Source organism: Solanum verrucosum, unplaced genomic scaffold, assembly GCF_900185275.1.
Source record: "Solanum verrucosum unplaced genomic scaffold, falcon-dt-bn FXZP01000009.1, whole genome shotgun sequence".
Classification (NCBI taxonomy): domain Eukaryota; kingdom Viridiplantae; phylum Streptophyta; class Magnoliopsida; order Solanales; family Solanaceae; genus Solanum; species Solanum verrucosum.
In genome coordinates, this window is record NW_026020231.1 from 3,481,895 (window position 1) to 3,502,141 (window position 20,247).

A 20,247-nucleotide genomic window follows, 5' to 3' on the forward strand; every position below is an offset into this window, starting at 1 on the left:
TTTAGTAATATCTCTCTATTTAACTCAACTTAAATACATCACAATCTGCTAAATGATATAACAAGTGGTCTCAAACACGTAGGAATGTAGGAGCGTGATACTCTTGATAAAAGATTGAAAGAAGTGTTGAAAACACCTTTTAAGGCAAGAATTTAAGGGTGTACTTCACCCATGTGGCAAAATCAATGGTGTATTTAAGTTTAATTAATCAATTAAAGAGGTGTTTTAAGATTGTCAATATAGTTTGAGGACGAAACTAATAATTCACACCAAGTTTAGGATTGTTTTCAATAAGTCTCTCTTCAATATATTAAAAACATATTTTGTATTAAGACAAAAAATTAAATATCTATTTTATTTTTAATTTTCATTAATCAATTCAAATTATGTTTCTAATGATTATTGTTAAATAATATAAATATCATAATAAAAATAATATTTTGTTTATTATTATTTTTAAATAATGCGTATTTCATTACGCGTAAAAGTAAAAAAAAAAAATGAATATTGTGGGAACAAGTAATTTGATTTGCGTGGATACAAAAACGTGACATGTTTATGTGGGAAAGCAACAAGTAAACAGAAATTCTGGTGATTTGGCCGGTTTGACTGTGCGTTTTTTATGTGAAGTATTTTTCTTTTAATTAACTTAAAAGTAGACAAAATAATTTAGTACTACTACCTCTAAAATGTTTTCCAAAAATAAGGAAATTACAATTTTGGCGGTGGTAATAAAACATTTGTAATTGGGTTGATAAAATATAAGTAATATTAATAACATATTTATTGTATTTATACAAGTAAAATATGAGGAGAATATAATGTATATAGATGTTATTCACAATTTGTGATTGGGTTAATTAAATTAATAGTAATATTTTTGTTATTGAAAAAAGGAATTAAAAAATCAATATATTATTTTTATGATATATATAAATTTATCCACCATTTGTAATTGGATTAATCATATTAATAATATTCCCAAGATTGAGAAAAGGAATAAAAGGATCAATATTTACGATGTACGTGAATTTTAATTTACCAATTATTTGTGATTGGATTAATCATATTAATAATATTCCCAAGATTGAAAAAAAGGAATAAATAAAGAACCAATATTTATGATGTACACGGATTTTACCCATCATTTCTGATTCGATTAATTATATCCTCAATATTGAAAAAAAGGAATAAAAGGATCGATATATTGCTTTTTTAAGTGAATAAAATTTAAAAATGGTTAAAATTTCATAAAGACATAGTCACGTAAATTCGGTGCTTCAGATTCATCGAGATAAATGCTTCTTCTTTCTTATGTCTTTTTCGATAAAAATCATGTTCACACGTTATTTTTATGATTCGTAAAACTAAAAAGAAACTGATAAATTTCTCTTTTCGAGATGTTTTAAACTAATTCATTTTTATTAAATATGACGTTAGAGAAAATAAAAAGAATTTAACCACAATTAACCATGAATGTACGTTCAAACTAACCATTGACAATTTGTGCAAAATTTAATTTTCGCAGTCTGCATTTATCATCACATGTAAAGCTATGCATGAATGATCTTCAATGTTTTTAAATTAAATAATTTGTATTAATCCTATTTTTAGCTTTAATAAACCTAAAGTTTGAGTAAATGCGAATGTAATCAAAATTAAATTTGATTTGGCTCCCTTCCATTACACTTTCTCTCCATTTCGTTAAGTACACTTTTTGATGAGAGATATGTGTCCTATTCAATTTTTAATGTTCAAGATTATATTATATTAAGAAGTATCATAATCATAGTTAAGTTAACAAATTTTGGTAAACTATTCTCCAAATTTGGTAAGAACAAGATATTCCACATAAATTTTAATATTCATTAATATCATTATTTTCATCTTATATTTTTTTAAAAACATATTAAACTATGCGATCTTTTAGGTTGAGAATCGACCAAAAAAAAATTGTGGCAATAAACTTTATGCTTGAAATATTATGTTGAGAAACCAAAAATAAGGTAAAAAATTATCAATATTGACAAAAATTATAAAATAAAAGAAAGGGAAATAAAAATAATAATAATAATTAAAAAAGATGAGATGTTATCAAGATTACAAATGTGAAATATCAAAATTCTAAAGTTTAGGAGAAAGTGTGGCTGCTGTGTTTGAAGAAGGAAAAAAAAAGAAATATATATGTTTTTAAAAAATATTCTTTTATCTTCTTCGTTTTTTTTTTTGTTTTGTGAATTTTGAAAACATATTTAAAGCCAAAATATTTTCGAAGACTGTTATTTATCAGGCTAAATAAAAATGTTGTTAGATTCATGTTCTACTTTTAAATATTTGAATAAGAAAATAAAAGATGAAATTAATAAATATTAAATTTGTGGGAAATATTTTGTTCTTATCAAATTTGGAGAATAGTTTTCCAAAAAATTGTTGATTTAGCTATGGTTATAATACTTATTAATATACTATAATATTGACCTTTAAAAATTAAATAAGACTCATGTCTATCATCTAGAAGTGTACTTGACGAAATGGATGGAAAGTGTAATGGAGGGGAGCCAAATTTGTTTCATATTATAGGGTTTATGCAAAGAAATTACAAAGACATTTAAAAATGACAACACAAGTAATAAGCAACCGTGAAATTGATTTTTTTTTCCTCAAGACATTTACATTTATTATTTTTTTTGATACTTGTGTTGCACATCTATGCGAGTCATCTAATGCTTGCTATTGTAAAATAATTTCAATATTATTATGTAGATTTTGAGAAAATAATTATACAAAAAAAAATAAAGTATATAAAGTAAAAAATAAAGTGATCAAAATTATTAAAATATTAAAAGTAATTAAAATTTCTTAAGGATAGAATCATGCATGCAGATCTATTGTTTTAGATTCATAGTGTTGCTTCATTCTCTTAATTTAATTTGTGACTTTTTCAATAAAAACTTATTATTTTCAAGACTCATATCATCTAGAAAAAACGAGGAAAAAATTATTTTTTGAGACAAAATTTCAACTTATATATTTTTATCGAACAAGTTGTTAATTTTTTTTTAATCATGATTAATCGTGGGTACTCACATTCATATCGACAATTGACAATTTGACATTCACATGCATTACATGTAAATGTTGAGTTATCTATTACTTGTTATTGTAAAACAATATCTATGTTATTATATAACATTTGAGCAAACACTCGACATAAAAAAATAAAATATATAAGGTAAGAAAAAAGTAATTAAAGAACAAAGTTTTAATTTATTTGTTTTTATTGAATATTTCATTAAATATTTATTTATTATAATTAATCATGGGTGAATATTCATTGTCAACGATTAAAATATTTACTGTCTCCTGCCCAAAAGTTATACTCCCTCCGTTTCACAAAGAATGACCTCCTTTCATTTTTAGTCAGTTTAAAAAAGAATGACCTCTTTCTTTTTTTGGTAACATTTTAATTTCAGTTTTTCATGTAGCATGTTTAAGGCCACAAGATTAAAGGACAATTTTGTACATTTGACATAACTTTAATTTAGGACCACAGATTCAAAAGTCTTCGTTATTTTCTTAAACTTTGTGTCAAGTCAAACTAGATCATTTTTTGTGAAACGGAGGGAGTATATTTTTATGAAATTTGCATTTATTTGCTCTTCCAAGTTTATAAACTATTTTTTTTTACCTAACGAACCTAAATTTGGGTATTCAAAATCAAATTTGATTTTCCATCCTTGACTAGATTTACAATTCTTCATAAACAATACTGTTTATGCAGAAAAATTAAAAATGATAGTACTATTTAAAAACAACAAAACGACAAAACTAATGTCTTTTAAAAAAGTCTCACATACTTATTTTGTTTGTTAAAAAGTGTTAAATCACTACCAACAGATTTGACTCGCCTTCGAATTTTGAAATGTATTATCCGTTAAGTGGCACCTAATTTGGGGATAAATAATTATGTTTTTTTTTTTTCCATCTAATTTGATATTTGTGTTGCACTCCGACTATTTCAAATTTACACTATATAGGGGCCTCATTTGGAGGAAAACGCTTTAGATCAAAGATTTTTTTATTCTCAATTCAAACTCGAGATCTCTTATTAAGAGAGAATCAGTCTGCACCACATCGTCGGTTATATAAATAATTATGTCTTACTTACGCAAAGCTATTTAAATTCCTTCTGTTTTTAGTTTCACATGATGAATTATATTGCTTTCAAATACAAATATGTTGTTAGTTATAGAGATGGATATAGAAGTAGAAGATATATTTGATTAGTTGGGTCGGTTTTAGATTAATTTCAGCTTAATATAATATTTTATTTTATTAGTTATACTTAGCCAACTTGACCGATGATAATCCTAATTATTTTCTCCTCCAATTCGATTCTATTGAATAAAAATTAGGAAAAGATATAAAAATAAAAAACTGTGCCTGCATATGATAAGTTGATGAAAAAATTGGCTCAATTTTTAATATGTTAGACTAGCTAGTTTATATTTTTAATATTTTGATATTCCATGAGTTCAAGATCTTCAGTCTATAGTTTATAATTCATGAATAAGTAAAATAATAACAAATATTTAAAAGAGACACATTTTGGATCCACAAATAAACAACAAACAAGTAGATGCTCGTTAACTAACTAAAATTAATCATTAAAAAATCCAACCAAAATCATCAATTATTACTCTAAACTAAGACCAATGTATTTGACTTGTCATTCAAAATTTGTTACCTTTGGTAGGTGGATTGAAATATCATTCACAAGTCACTTTTTTATTCTATTTTAAAAATAATAATTGTACTAGAATTTTATATTCATAAGTTAAATTTTAATTGTTAAATTTGAAACTTGTACAATAACTTTTTCGATTATATTATTATGTTGTCACTCATGTTATTATGTTATGCCGTTCAAGTTTTTTTTTTTTTTTTTCAGGATATGTGAACAGAAAATTATAGAAAATCTAGCCATGACTTCCACTAAATTGTCCAAATTTTTTTATTAAAAAAAAATGCCAGGAAGCTGTTCATATTGGTAGAATGGAAAAATTATTTAATTAAAGTCTAAGGATTGAAGAAAAAAAAATAGATCTAGTCAAATATAGTGAGAGAATTAACTCAATAAAAAATAATTAGTAGTATAATTTTTTCAAATCAAATATATCGTAGAGAATTTTTCCTTAGTGTCGGTAGGAGTTTGGACCACGTGGTTAATAATCAATTGGTAATGGATTTTAAATTCATAGTAATTATTGGATTCTTTAATTAGGGGGTTATTGTTAAGAAAGAAAATGACTAATTAACTGAAACAGAGAAATAGATTATAAAAAAATAATAATATTATTATAATTTATCACCTTAATTCTTATGACCTACCACGAAAAATGAGTTTTGCGATTGTTTTCATCAGTTAACCTCAAAAGCTAACAACAACGTAAATAAAAAATGTATATTATTATTTGTAGATTTAGATCTTGATGCAGATATCATAATTGAGTATTCTACTAGATAAAATTTGTGATAGATTTGTCCGTTTTATTATCCATCACAATTTGTTATAAAATCTCTTTATATATTAAGTATGTCAAAATATTTTGTGATTGATTAACTAAAATTCATTTCTAATTTAGATAAACATTATATTCCATCATAAATCCATCACGAATTCATAGGGAAGATACAAAGTATATATCATTTTTTTCCTACAACATACTCAGTGTAGTTTAAAGTAGTACTACTTTTTTAGTTTTTTTGTCCCTCTATTTCTGTTACTATCTGTTGTTTCTTATACATTGATTATTGTATTGTTTTGGTTGTAGTTTCTGCTATGTTACTATCTGCTATTTTTATTATTATTTGTTATTTCTTGTACTTTTGTTACTTCTTTTTCTTAGAACTGTTTTGAACTGTTTTTTAATTTCTTGAGCTAAGGATCTATTGAAAATAATCTATCGTAAGATTACATTAAATATGTATTATTTTATTTGTTGTCTATTAAGTTAGAACCACTATAATTAGTAGGAATCTTTCTTAAAGAATACAAGAAAAGAAGAAAAGGAAGTGTAAAGAAAAAGATAGACAAAACGATTTCGTTTGCCTTTCGTCAACTTCAACTATCAGTTTTAGTGACCCAAATATTGTCACTTTTTTGTATTAACTATTCAAAAATCTAGAAGCCTCTTAATTAGCACCTAAAACTTTATGCTTCTACAACTTTAATAAATACTTAATTTAATAAAATAGTTTTATCTACAATTAGATGGTGGCTTTGATTTAGTTTTCAATTTAGATTTCTTTTTTCCTTGGAGGGATGGCAATTATTTGTTAAAATAGACTTATTTTAGTGGTTTTATTCTTCACTAATCATAATATTGTATGTTTAAATAATGTGAAGTGAAAGCTCAAGTTATGATTAAGGCAAAAAACTAATTAAGCACTTTATTGGGTTTTGAAAATAGTTTGATAAATGGATTAGCAAAATGGACCACTCTATTCTTCTGTTTAAGAAGTGGGAATTTCATGAGGCATGAAAACACTGGCTCACCTACCTTGAAAGAAGCCTTACACCATACAATAAATGGACTTTCTTTATGCAATATTTAAGTACTAATCTCTATCGACAAACTTCGTTTGAATTTATATATACTAATGGTGTAAAAAATTATAATATCACGTCACACTTAATACATTTGAGAGTAGTTCAGTATCAAAGTGAAATTTGTAATCTTGAAAATGAGGCAAGGTTGAAAATCATGAGGTCTTAAGTTTAAATTTTATTGGAGGTTAAAAATAAAAGGCGATTGTTTCCATTTGTTCAAGCATTAGCGAACAAAATTATCAAGTATTTGTATTGGTGGAAGGTAGTAGGACACAAATTCATATTTGAAATTTATGAATTCCTGTGACATGATCAAGTTAATTCAACAATTATAATGGTTTCCCTCATATTTAGTGGATTGATTTTATTATATATATATATATATATATATATATATATATATATATATATATATATATAAGATCTCAATCACATAACCTATAAACAAGGCTTTAGAACCGTCGATGGTAGCCGCGCCTAGCAAATACCTTAAGAAAAAAGTCGAGGTACACGTAAATTGGTCTATATACAACAATTTTTCTTTTTAAAAAAGATAAATTACCTAGTATAATAGATAAACTCAACTTGATAATAGGAAGGTTTTTTTATACCATTGGGGTATATAAATAAAAAGTTTATACTCTTTTATATTTCAAGGACCGAAGAAGACCCTCCATTTAAAAGTTATTGAAAATTGAAATGCACAACTTTAATGCTAAAGTCTTGGCATTGAATCAATTGGATTATGACTTGTTGTCCCTCTATCAATTTATAATATAATGTCTTTGACATCTCTTTCATTGCCATTTTTAATTATTTTTGGGCATCATGAATGATGTATACAAAAACGGTCCTCAAAAAATCGTTGTGAGAGCCATTCTTTTTCAATTGATTTAATTAAGGACAAAGCTAATTGGTATGACTGTAAAAATATCTTAATATTAGTAGTATATATTTATGACTTCTTTTGATTATAGTATTTTAACGGTAATATAGGCTTTTGATTTGATTAATATGATTGTCATTTTTTTAATATTTACTTATTTAATTCTATTGGTTCATATTAGGTATGCTTCAAATTTTAGCACCAGTGGGAAATTTGAGCTTTATGTCGTATGACATGATCATGGCTTGTAATAAGATTTTTCTTAGTTAGAGTCATCGAGTTTAGCTTAAACAAAAAAAGTGATGATTCATATAGTTAATCTTAACTTATTTGGGATTGAGACATAGTTATTATTGTTCTTGTTGAGTTTCTAAAGAACAGTCGGGTTACACGTTTCACTTCATCGACACGTGAAGTGTAAGTGATGATCACCCTAGAGTATGCGCTAACACCCTTGACAAACACTTCAAAACCCACCTAACATTCGTGTAAACCCAACCAAATGTATGTTGCTCATGAGCTACCAAGTACCAATCTTGCAACAGTATTGACAAACTTCTTCACTTGTTGGTTATTTGCGAATCAAACTTGCTCTCTTCCCACGCCTTTCACGTCGGGACACAAGAACACAGACCATTATCAAACAAATATTATCCATAATATATGTTGTCATCATAAAAGTGCCTAGTATAGTTAGTTGGCATCAGATATCATCCTATTGTCATGAAATGGTCCATTGTTAGCTATCTAAACCCCTATTATATTAAAAGTGAGCCTTAGAACCACTACAATACATAAGAGGATAAATGGAACTCTTCATTCTCAACCAAAAACTTAATTCGAATTTTGATAATGTAAAAGTCTTTGGTAGGAGAGCAACTTCCTTTACTGAGCCCTATACGGTATAAATCCAAATTTGTCAAGCAAGTGGATACCGTATACTTATTATAAAAATAAATTTTTAAAAAAGTGAACCTAATGAAAGAAGGGCTCCATCCAAAAAGCACTAAGTACAGTTAGCATCATTCTATCTTCATCAAATTGTGGGGTTAAGGTGAAGGAAATGGTTCATTTGGAACTCCCATTACAGTACAGGGGGACCTTGACCTTTAAGAAATGAATTTCTTAATACACTATATTGATCTTATAATTTGAATCGAAGAAAAAGACATAAAACTAAAAACGAATTTGTGAAGGATTATAAAACCAGTTATTCTTACCAACCAGATAATTTACTTGAGCAATAAAGATTGTGTTTTGGGATTCACATTTCACAGTACTAAAAGATTATTTAATGAGGAAAAAGTTCAGTTTTTTTGCAACAAAAAATATAAGAAGATAAATTTAAATTCCCATTTTTCAGTACTCCTGATTGGATAATACATTTTACTGTTATTCACTCAATGATATACACAAAATCAACCTGAAGCCTCTTTAACTCACATAGTTGCAGCACTCCATACTATTCTTGATCCATGTTCTTCATGTATTCTTTTGAAAGTTTGCTCTCCATAATCAGCATTTGTTCTTTCGTAAGAGAGTGTCCCGATTCAAGCAAGGCTTCCACTGTTTGCTGTTCAACAAGAATAAAACCAGTAGAATAAGTGAACGATTTTACTTCTAAGAGAGTACTCCTCAAGTTGATTCTCAACCCTGCTTATATGTGTGAAGACCTAAGCTAAAACAACTCAATAAGTTACTCCAATCTCTAACTAAAAATAGAAGGAAAGAACGAGATAAATGGATTAGATAGATTTCCTATACATAATTGTAACAAAAAACTGTCTAAGAAATAGGCTTGACTTGGCCCGGGTTGTTTAATAACTAGTTATTCATCACAATTCACATGTTTGACCCAACTACTTGAACGCAAATAAACTTTGGATGGATTGAGTTACTACCCCCTAATTGATCCTCCTAGTTTTGACCGGGCAAGCTTGCGTGGACATCCATTAATTCCACGAGATAACTGACACCTCTTCAATAGGTATCCGATAATATCATTAGAGAAGTTATTTTCCTCCTTTTTAAGGAACATATTTTCTTAGAGAAAATGTTTTCCAGATATTTGACCAACCAAACATAAGGAAAATTGAAAACATTTTCTAGCTAGACCAAATACATGCATTATTTTTATCATTTTTCTTGCTTATGTAAAAAAAAAGATACTTTAGTTGTCCGAACAACTTTTCTGCCAAATCAACAAACATGAAAAGCCAACACTATATGTAAAATTAGTTTAACAAGTGAAATCAGATTTCCTCCTGCCTTGATTGTTATGAAAAGGAAGGGAAACAGAAAATGCCTTACCTCTGGAGGAATAAAAACTGGGAGTTCTCCCTTCTTTCTTTGTCGAAGAAATCTTCTGCCAATATCTTCAGCACCTCCAGAGTCTTCAACCCACTACATAAAAGTGGAAAGCACAAAAGAGTAACTGAAATTTTAATCAAGTCTCCGAAAGTTGGTGTTAGATTAGAAACTTGTATACCAATGTGGTAGAAAAGAAACAAACACAAAATAATTATTTGTACTCACCATTTACAAGCAACAACAATTGATGAAGCAAATGTGTTCATTAAGGAACTGCCTTTTTTTCTATAGACCTTTTTCAGAACCTTAAAAGTGGAATGGACTACGAGCTTGAAAATATGCAGTGCTTGCTGCCGAGTTTTACAAATCCGAGAACCAGCCATCATAGAGCAATACTATAGTACATTGAATCTGTATCTTATCTTACTCACTAATTACAGCAAAGCCTCCTTATGATTTTGGCAACATCTATATAGTGACTACTGATCACAAAAACAATGAGAATTGCCCCTATGGTACTGCAATAGACTAGCAAGGCTCTACTGCATTGTTCTATGACCAATCAATAACTTAAGTCCCAACTTCCACTATAAATTCAAAATAATCCTAATATAATATCGAGTTCTCATGAACTCACTTGTTCTGCAGCTCTTCACCTATGGACTAAAGAACACCCAAACTTTGTAAATTGGGAGAAGTTGAAGAGAGAATAATTTATACCTACAGAACCATGTGAATCTACTATGGATTAAAGAACACTCAACAACAACAACAAACCCAGTGTAATTCCATAAGTTGGGTCTGTCTCCTGATAAGTTTTAACAACATTAGTGAACTTCTCTCAAGGATTCACCATGTGAACCTAGGTACAACCAGAAAACTAAATACAGCCAAACATCATTATAGTGGCAGCATTTGATTTTCATGGCTGCTATAGTGATGCAATGTTATATATGTATACTGACATTTATGAAAAATTGGTTATGGAGAAAATCATGCCATTATAGTGAAATGACGTTATAACAAATGACTGTTATAACGAGGTTTGACCGTACAAAAAAGCATGAACCTTTTTAGCTATAGCTCAACATGGTCATCTAGTTGTCTTTCAGGGTAGAAGGAAAATGTGGAATGTCGTTTTCTGAGGTTACCATGAATTTCTTTGTTTCTCTTTATTGATAGAAAGACATCTTATAGAATACCCACTTCAGGAACACAGATGCAATGATCATAGCTCAGCAACTTGCCATTTCTGTCCACTGCCCCAGACATAATAATGTCATTATTCACCAAATTACCTGTTTTTCCATCATCTGAAAACTAATTCTAAGACCTAATTAAGTAGACAGTTAACTCTGACTTTCTCCAATGACTCCGATAAAGAGAAACTTTTAGCAACATTAGCCTTTTCTTTCCTCTGACAAAATGAGAGAATGTTCTTTGACCAATTAGTTCAAGAAAAAGCTCAAGAAGACACCTAGGAAGCATGCTAGGCTAAAGGTTGAATAAGGTAAACTGACATTGCTCAAATTAGATTACCTTTAGGATGGACTGGTCGTATGTTCTAGATCTCATAGCTCCATAAAAATCCAATGCTGCCAAGAGATGAACAAGAAATATGAGAGGAAAAAGGCTTTCGCACCTCTGCATTTTTCACTCTATTTATATGACAATCTAGTGATATAAACAGTTTATGATCATGAACTGAAATATTTAACCAATTCTTAGCCAATCCATAGTCCCATAATAACATATGTAAACAATGTGATTGTGTACGATTGTAAGTCCTTATTGCCAGAAGTGTGAGCCAGCAAAAAAATATCAAAAATTGTATTAACTTTCATGTATTAATTAAAACAACTTTCATGTATGGTTGGTTACCTTGATTTGGGAAGGTATTAACTATAGTCGCAACCTCATCCTTTGTTATGCCATCTTTCTCGTACATTCTGCAAACAATATTCACGATGTCTTCTTGGGTGGGCTGCCTATATCATGAAAGAAAAAATAGTTACTACTCTCCAGAAATGTATAACAACAATTTGTTGTCCACGGAGAACATCTAAAAATTCATTTGCAACAACATACCCAGTGAAATCTCACAAGTGGGGTTTGGGAGGGTAGGATGTATGCAGACCTTACCCCTACCTTTGTAGGATAGAGAGGTTGTTTCGGATAGACCCTCAGCTTAAAAGAAGTGTAATATATAGCCAAATAACGACAAACAAATAGCAAGATAAACAAAGAAAATGAAGCAACAAGTAGTACTAAAAATGAAGAGTAAGATACTACGTGAATACTAAATAATACTACTAAATAAAGGGAAGATGAGAAGAAGAGACTAGCCCCCTTTCTAAATTAACATTAATAACTTTGATTGATCAAGAATTTTTAGTTCAGTTTCAGCATAACATTGGAATGATTTAAAATCAACAAGAAATAGCCAAAGTACATACATTAATCACTATTTTCCTGATAAAAAAAACAGTTGTTGTAGAAAAAGTATACACATAAATCACTGTAAAATATTAGCTTCAGTGGCACTGTCTTTTTCATAAACTTGAAAGTAAGAAGTTAAATTGTGTCCACCAAATGGACCGTCAGGTAGTTCATAAAAACAAATAGGTGTTGTACCCTTACTATACTCTGAAGTGGCCCAAAAATTAAATCCAGGGACGATTTCCTTAGTTTTTTGAGTATTATGGACCTTGTAGATGATGTAGAGACCTTGTTACTGAAAAGCTAGAAAGGAAAAGTTCTGCTCTTGTGTTTTGAATGTAACCCTCTCAGCACCATCTTGGATGCTAATGATGTTAATAAAAGTTAACCTCACATGTTCAAAAGTAAAAAGTAAATCCATTAAGGATAGAACTTTTGAGGTTTCTGGACTGCACCAAACCTAACAGCAACTGATTAGTTGTAATTCCCGTGACCCCTATATATACTCCGAAGTTGCAAGAAAGAAGCCAACGAACGATTAGGACAAGCAAGAGAGAGAAGGGGGCGTACCAATAGAACTTCTCCATTCTCCCATCACGAATTAGGGGAGCATACATTGTTGAAAAATCATTTCCTGTCACAATAATGGGAATCCTGTGTGTTATATCTCCTTCTCTCCAGTCCTGCCCCACGCTTACCCTTGTAGGATTATCACACAAATTCATCAAAGTTCCAACAACAATTTGGTTGTTGACTGTCACTTGCGTGTTACCTTCATAGCAAAAAAGAAAAAGAAATCTCTTTAGTGGATAATGTCAGTTCATTTAATTCTTGGTCAAAAAGAGAGCTGAAAGATATAGTCATTTAGACCGAAGCGATGCTTGATGGAAACTGAAAACACAAAAACCAACAAATGTAGATTTGTACATCCAAGTAAACATAATATAGCTTACCAAATCTACCAAGGCCAGCATCAATGTCGTTGATCATCAAAACACTCATTTTCCCCTGTCAAGCAATAGGAACCATAACACAGTTCATTAACAGTTCACTTAAACATTATGAAAGACTCCAGAGAGAATTATAGCAGGAATTACAACAATGTTTCAGTAAAGCAAAAAAGTCATAAACTTCAATCGAATCCAGAATTAAATATGCATGCTTTTGTAACATTTGTTCATGAGTGAAACAGACAATGCATCCATATGCTAAGCAGTGAAGCTACTCTTTTTCCAGTGGACTAAGTATACATTCTCTAGAACATGGAATATCATGGATGTCATATTCTTATTGTTTTCAATTTTCATCTGCCTCTCAATCTAAAATTGGTGTGTGTGTATGTGCATGGTGCACTTTTGCTCTTTTTTTTTCACCTAGGATTATGAAAATATTCTGGAACAAAGGAAGGAATATATTTTCTGCAATATCGGGAGCGCTCATATTCATCACATATATATATCCATTTGGAACTTTGTTAACATTTTTTTTTAGAAAGAAGTCAACAGTAGATCTTGCTAGTCATTATTACATAAACAAAGTGAAATGCACCAGAAGCAAAAAACTAGACAAAATCTCTTTTTTGGAACTCTCTTTTTATATTTTCAGTAGCAACATTGTTCTTCCATTAAGATTATTAAAGAAAACGTACTCAAAGTAACACAATATTCTAACACAGTTTTGATGGTTTAAAAAAATCAGCACTTTCATAGTCAGAAAAAGGAAAGAGACAATAAGGCCATGGAAGAAGAAAATGAAGACGCAAAGGCAGCCGGCGAGAACAACAGCAGAAAAGAGTAAATGCCAGATGAGAAGGGAAAAAGAAAGAGGTGAAAAGAATTTCAAAGGGAGAGGAGAGAAATGAAATTCAGAACTGAATGAAGTTGCTGTAGCAGATGGCCTGAATGCATGATCCTAAGAAAGAACAGAAAGGGAAAGAATGATTGATTAAGGAATTAAATAGGGTGGAAGTTTCTGTTCACTATTATTCTTCTCTATGAATTTCTATTCACAGAAAAGAAGTAACAGAGAGTAATCCATTACCTATGAACAATTGTCACAGGAAACAAGAAACAAGAAAATGAATAAATATGTGTCCAAACCAAAACAGCTATAAGTCATAGCATATAACATAAATCATAACAGGACCCAGACATACAAACATATACATATACCGGTAATAAAAGCAGTAAAGCTTCTAACTTGGTTCTGAACCACTTGAGAAGCAGTTCTATAACGCTCACGTATTAACTTTCCCGGTTCTCCTGTTAGGGGAAAGATGAAAAGAAAAATAAGTAAATAACTCATGTACAAGTAAATAATGTATATATGAAAGAAGGATAGAAAAAAACACAGATAATAGAATTGGAAAAAGGAAATAAATATGATCACCATCCTAGATGGTCACAATATGAGTCCTCAAATTGAGTTGGGAAGAGTTTCTCCATGTAAAATTTTGTGTCTCATTATGGCAATGTTATCTACCATATTAACCTATAAAATTGTTGGATGAGGGTGATCTCTAGCTTATGTGTTTATATATATATATATATATATTATATGTTTATGCTCATTTAAATCAATTATACTTTTCTGACCCAGCAACAGTAAATCTTGGTTGAAACTGATTGCTTTAACTAGGCATAGCCTTGTGATATACCATAGAAATAATTTTAAGAAAAGGTAGTCAGTGTTTTACAGACTCTTTCCTGATATGACAGTGGGAGCAATATCAGAGGAGGAACGACAACGAGTCAGTTTTGTGTCCACATCTTGCATCAAAAATCATCAAACAGATCTAAAATTGACAGGATTGATTTTTCTTCTTCAAATAATATTAGAAAATATCCCAGAAAGAAAAATATCACAAGCCATTTTTATATATCCATAGTGTAAATTGACACCCTAGCTTGTCAGTTCAAAATATTAGTTGCAAGGGGTTCTTTTCTTTTTGTTTCTTCATCCAAGGATGATGATAAATACTCCAGTTCGAAGTTAAGTCAATAAGTTCCAACTCATTCTTGAGCAATTTATACAATTAAAAGAAATAATGCTACCAGCTCTTTCTGATTCTAGCTCTCCTGCAGACATAATGACAGGTTCAATTCCCATTGCCTGAAAGATCAGTTCGGTCTGAAATGATTTGCCTTGCCCTTTTCCTCCCCAAACGCCTGTTACAAAAATATCAACTTAACAATACCTTCTCAAATACCCCTAAAATTCAGCTTAAAAGCTGATAGAGCATAATACAAAATCTTTTGCAGCAAAACTAACAGTATTCATGGAGTATCAAGATCATGCTAGCTACTGTACTGCATGACAAAACTATATTTTGGTCTGGCATTTCATGATTGAATTAAGTGTAAAGCAATTATCACGTTGAGGAAACATAAAATAAGAGTCAAAATGTCTACGATAATCCTACACTAGGATAAAATATGAAGCATCACGGGTTTATTCTAAAAGGAAAAGCAGTGAAGAAAATGTTGCTCACACATCTCTAGCAAAAACTAAAACTTGTACAAGAAATACTTTTGCATAGTAAGGTACATTTATTAAGATCCTAAAGTTTCTAACAACAGAAGGGGAAAGAGAAAATACTTGCCTAGAATCAGGGGAACTTTGGCGTTCAAAATATGAGAAATGTAGTTCTTCACAATGTGACACACTGCAGGGATAAGATTCCACATATCACTGAAAGGTTATCACCAATGTGTTTAAATAAGGCAGCTCTGCTTGCAATAACAGCATAAATGGTGCAGGGGTGAAATAACAAGTTTACATGTAAAAATCTGCATAGAAGTGTAGGCGTTAATCCTCTAAACACATGAACTACTGCACCAATTTGTTAATACACATCCAAATCAAAGGAAAGGAAAGAGGATTGTGAGAAAACATGTAATATACCAGGTGCAGAAAACATAGATTAGTTCTTTGAGTCCTCAATCAGCCATTAAGACAAATTTTCTATAGAGCCCATTACTATAGGAAATTTCAGTTTGCCCATTTATTACTCCTTAGCTGAGAAAGTGAAAACGCATATATGAAATGAAACAATAGCAACGCATGATTTTTACTATGTTTTTTGAACAATCAAAAGTCAAAAGGTTATTTTAGTCATAGCTCTCTGCAGAGTTAACCCAAACAAGAAAATGTACAATAGAAAAGGTTGCCTTTCTACTAGTAATAATAACTGTTAGGAGAAGCCAAATAGAACAGTGCTTAATCCATAAACAAAAGGGCATCAGAATTTATTTCAGTGGCAAAGCTATAAATTTCGTTAGGGGTGTTCAAGATTTAATATATATGTATAAAAAAAAAATTTGACCTGTATAATTTTCTATGTACATGGTATAACGAAAACACCCTTCGCCTACTTGTAACTACACCACCTGATCAGAAAACAAACTGATCTCTTCTATTGACTCCAGCAAGAAAGATACCAAAGGAAGCTTAAATGCAAGAGTCAACCTCATACTGGCAGAGGAAAACACCAGTACTCATACACAAGATACAATGATCGCATAGAATGGAGCTGTTGGAAGACTAAAAAATGGCGGCACTGACTGAAACTTACCAACTTTATCCTGTTCATGTCCAGAAAAAAAAACAAGAAACGGATGAGAAACTCATATTGATTAATTTTTCCGGAAAAATTAGAGAGCGAGATGCAAAATCCCTGAAAATAACAATGTACCAGAAACACAGGTGCAATATAGTAATCGCCTTGAAGGTACTGAAACGACCTAGTCACCTTCTGCCGATAATCAAACACAATATCCGCTGAAAAAACAACGATAATCATCAATAAACACAACACAATTTCAATGAACTAGGGTAATGATAAACAAAAATCGAAGTTATTTACAGTCTTTTCCAAGGAAATTTCCCGCGAAGAGACTATCAATGACGCCAGCCCTAGCACCAACAGCAATATTCATATTATCGGCCTCTGCACCAAGCCTATAAAGATAATCATTGCCATCAGAATCTTTGGTTTCCCATGAAGACTGTTCAGAGAGTCTTTTCTTCTTCTTTGGTTCATCTTGATCGGAATCTCGAATTTCATCACTCTGTTGGTTAGTAGATGAACAACGAACAGAGATAGAAGAGTAATTGGGGAATTGCTTAGAAGGAGAAAGTGGAATTGAGTGGAAAGTGAGAGGAGCTCTGAGGAGATTTGTGTTGAACAAGAGAGCCATTGTTTTGAAGAATTTTGGGCCTTTAGTTTTCTTTTGTTGTATTAGCCGTTACAACTTCACACGCTTTTTGGTTTGACGTTATCGGAACGCTATCAGTTGGAGGTATTTCGCGCCACACACGACAATAACCCGCCCTTCTTTTCTCTAATTTTATTTTGGGGTTAGATTTTTAATTTTTTGTATGTCAAGATAAATAGTAGGGAATTAAAATTAAATCTTTACTCATAAGACTAGTAAATTAATTTAGGAAATAACTAAATAGTATATAGTACGTAATAGATTAAAAAAACACTTAATTCCTTAAAAAATTATATTTTAGGAAAGCATTTTCATTCTAACCAAACACACCGTAGAGTCAATTAATCGATATTTTTATTTATTTATCATTCAATGTTCGATATTCACATTGTAGTCTGACTATTTTAAACTTGATACCACGTACTCGTAGGCCCCATTCGGGAGGAAGTATTTTCTACCAAAGATTTGCTCGAATTCGAGAGCTCTAGTTAAAAAGGCAACAACTTTATCCACTGTACCACATCGATGGTCCAATCGATATTTTGATTATTCATATGATCCGTCCCACCAGTTTGACATTGAAGTACATTGTATTAACTGCTCGCCTTTTATTTTGTGCCCCTTCTATAACTTTTGACAAAAAGAAGAAAGAAATAAAAGTCTCATAGCTTTTGATAGGAATGAAAAAAAGAAATAAAAGTAAAAAGCTTCGTAGCTTCTTGATCTCCAATTCAAGCATATTAAGCACAACAACAACTCAGCAAGGGACTGCTAAACAAGGCTCAAGTTCGTACTATTATTATAATAATAATAATACAACTTGAATGGCGCATCAAATTAACGACATAATTAAGTAACTTTTATATCATTAAGTCACTTTAATTCTTATTTTCAAGATTTTAAATATAACAAGAGGTTTCATTGATATGTTGTTGTTGTTTGCAGTAGTATTGTCCAGCTTCATGTTCCTAAATGATTAACGAGTCTGACAATTCCAATGCCTTTGACTCCAAGTTTCTCCACATGCGTAGCAAAATTCCTCTTTACACCTGAATCGCCAATATATATACACAACAACGTAACGTTAGTCTAAAAGATCTTGTTAAAATATGAGATCTGTAATTTTAAAAACGATCTGATGGCGTCACTCTAACCTGCAAGTGATGTGTACACAGCCATCATCAACTTTATCAACAAGAGAATTGCAATGAGGGCAATTCTTCCATTTCCGATTTTCAGCAAGCAGCTTAACCCTTAAGTCATCTTCTCTGTCTTTTTCTTCCTTTTGAAACTGTTGGCAGTCACGCCCAGTGTGCCAAGGTACTCTGCACCGCGCGCACAACAGTCCTGCACACCAAGGACATTTGCCCTTAATAACAATCTCTTTTTCATCATGGCTGAGCAACTTCGCACATTTTTTATAAGGACAATACAATTTCTCTCGATTCGGAATAGCTGACTCGATCAAGCCCTTTTCATACCTTGCAAAAATTTCTAAAGAGTCTCCAATAACATATTGCTTCTGCAATTCCTTTGCATATTTGGCATCTGATATCAGATTACGGAGAGACATTCTTAGCTATTATAATTTCTGTATAGTGTTTGTATTTTTTGATATTGGAGAATGACAATAGTCCGGTATTTATGCTAAATTATTAGGGACTGTTTGGACATTTGTTAAAAAGATATTTTAAGCACATTTTTGGTTTCACATTAGAATTAATTTTTGGTTTATGTAGAAAGTTCTTGGAAGGGGACACGGAGACTTGGTGAAGTCATCACTCATAGCTCCGATATTGCGACGCAAGTCAAGTGGGAAAAAAGAAATTAAAACAGTATCTTGGAATTTAGCTCGAATCGCCGGTATGGATAATAGTGAATTTGATATAAAATTTAAAAAACAAACGAAAATTGATTATATTTTAGGAATAAAAATGGAATTTTTGTTGTGAAATAAAATGGATGACCATGTCAACTTTACTGTAGCAATCTTGGCGTTCAAGTTTTATCAAAAGTAGTAGCTAAGTAATTGACTTAGTATATCTCTATCTTTATAATGTTGATTAACTTTCCATCTCTTATTAATTTATTTTCAACTACTCTCGTAACTATCCCCACATAGCTTTTTCATCTAATTGGGACGGGTAAACCATATGAGTGACTTATAATTCATATTCAATTGGTTATATTCTTTTTAAGTCATATCAAGTGAATTGTTGAGATTTTTCTTATTGTTCAAAATTCAAGAGAATTGTTGATTTTTTTTTTTTCATATTTATTCTTTATTTAATAAGATTCTAAATTATTTTATATTTTCTAAAAAAAGAGTGTCCTCTATGCATGCCTCAAACCTCTTTATTTTTTATTATGAAACATTACGCCATTTCCTTGTTTACTTATGCACATATTTCAATGTATATAACGTTTCAATACCTATTATACATACATGAAAAAATAATTTTGTTTTTTAAATATACAATATAATTTCTTATTAAAAAAAAATAGATGAACCTCTTGAATCCATGCGACTCCCCCCGACAATGAGTCACACATTAGGTCTTCATGATCAACACTATACTGTTTTAATTCATGCATCTCCTTTGTGTGTTTTGGATGCTCAGCCAACTATGATAAAAGGGACCAAATATGGGCCACTATGAATATAATTCAGACTAAACAGATTAGTGGGCTTGGGCCATCAGTATTAGATTTATTGGACTCTAATCAGGTTCTAAAGTAGATGGGCAAGTAATTTGCACAAATAAGATCTGCACACCCTTAAG

The 20,247-nt window shown here is 30.6% G+C and overlaps 2 protein-coding genes across 2 annotated transcripts; both read right to left on the reverse strand.

Annotated features, from left to right (window-relative positions):
* Positions 1-8,865: 8,865 nt before the first annotated feature.
* On the reverse strand, positions 8,866-17,477 carry LOC125832188 (ribulose bisphosphate carboxylase/oxygenase activase, chloroplastic). The gene is made up of 12 exons (XM_049511335.1): positions 17,113-17,477; positions 16,942-17,027; positions 16,822-16,831; positions 15,850-15,912; positions 15,302-15,415; positions 14,448-14,509; positions 13,202-13,256; positions 12,819-13,020; positions 11,691-11,797; positions 11,349-11,404; positions 9,810-9,902; positions 8,866-9,072 (listed from the first exon to the last, which is right to left on the reverse strand). Exons 1-12 carry the CDS (start codon positions 17,444-17,446, stop codon positions 8,962-8,964), a joined length of 1,293 nt encoding a protein of 430 aa, XP_049367292.1. The 5' UTR covers positions 17,447-17,477; the 3' UTR covers positions 8,866-8,961.
* A 700-nt stretch (positions 17,478-18,177) lies between these two features.
* On the reverse strand, positions 18,178-19,060 carry LOC125832436 (E3 ubiquitin-protein ligase RSL1-like). The gene is made up of 2 exons (XM_049511588.1): positions 18,619-19,060; positions 18,178-18,513 (listed from the first exon to the last, which is right to left on the reverse strand). The coding sequence occupies exons 1-2, from the start codon at positions 19,035-19,037 to the stop codon at positions 18,441-18,443; spliced, it is 492 nt and encodes a 163-aa protein (XP_049367545.1). The 5' UTR covers positions 19,038-19,060; the 3' UTR covers positions 18,178-18,440.
* Positions 19,061-20,247: the final 1,187 nt, after the last annotated feature.

What these genes read in the sequence shown, in the direction of transcription:
- LOC125832188 (XM_049511335.1), bottom strand. Translation starts at nt 17,446, where the DNA reads ATGGCTCTCTTGTTCAACACAAATCTCCTCAGAGCTCCTCTCACTTTC. An exon ending in TAATACCTTCCCAAATCAAG is followed by an intron (nt 11,405 to 11,690) that starts GTAACCAACCAT and finishes ATCTCTTGGCAG; the next exon opens with CATTGGATTTTTATGGAGCT. An exon ending in CAGTTTTTATTCCTCCAGAG is followed by an intron (nt 9,073 to 9,809) that starts GTAAGGCATTTT and finishes CTTGTTGAACAG; the next exon opens with CAAACAGTGGAAGCCTTGCT.
- LOC125832436 (XM_049511588.1), bottom strand. Translation starts at nt 19,037, where the DNA reads ATGTCTCTCCGTAATCTGATATCAGATGCCAAATATGCAAAGGAATTG. An exon ending in TGTGTACACATCACTTGCAG is followed by an intron (nt 18,514 to 18,618) that starts GTTAGAGTGACG and finishes TTGGCGATTCAG; the next exon opens with GTGTAAAGAGGAATTTTGCT.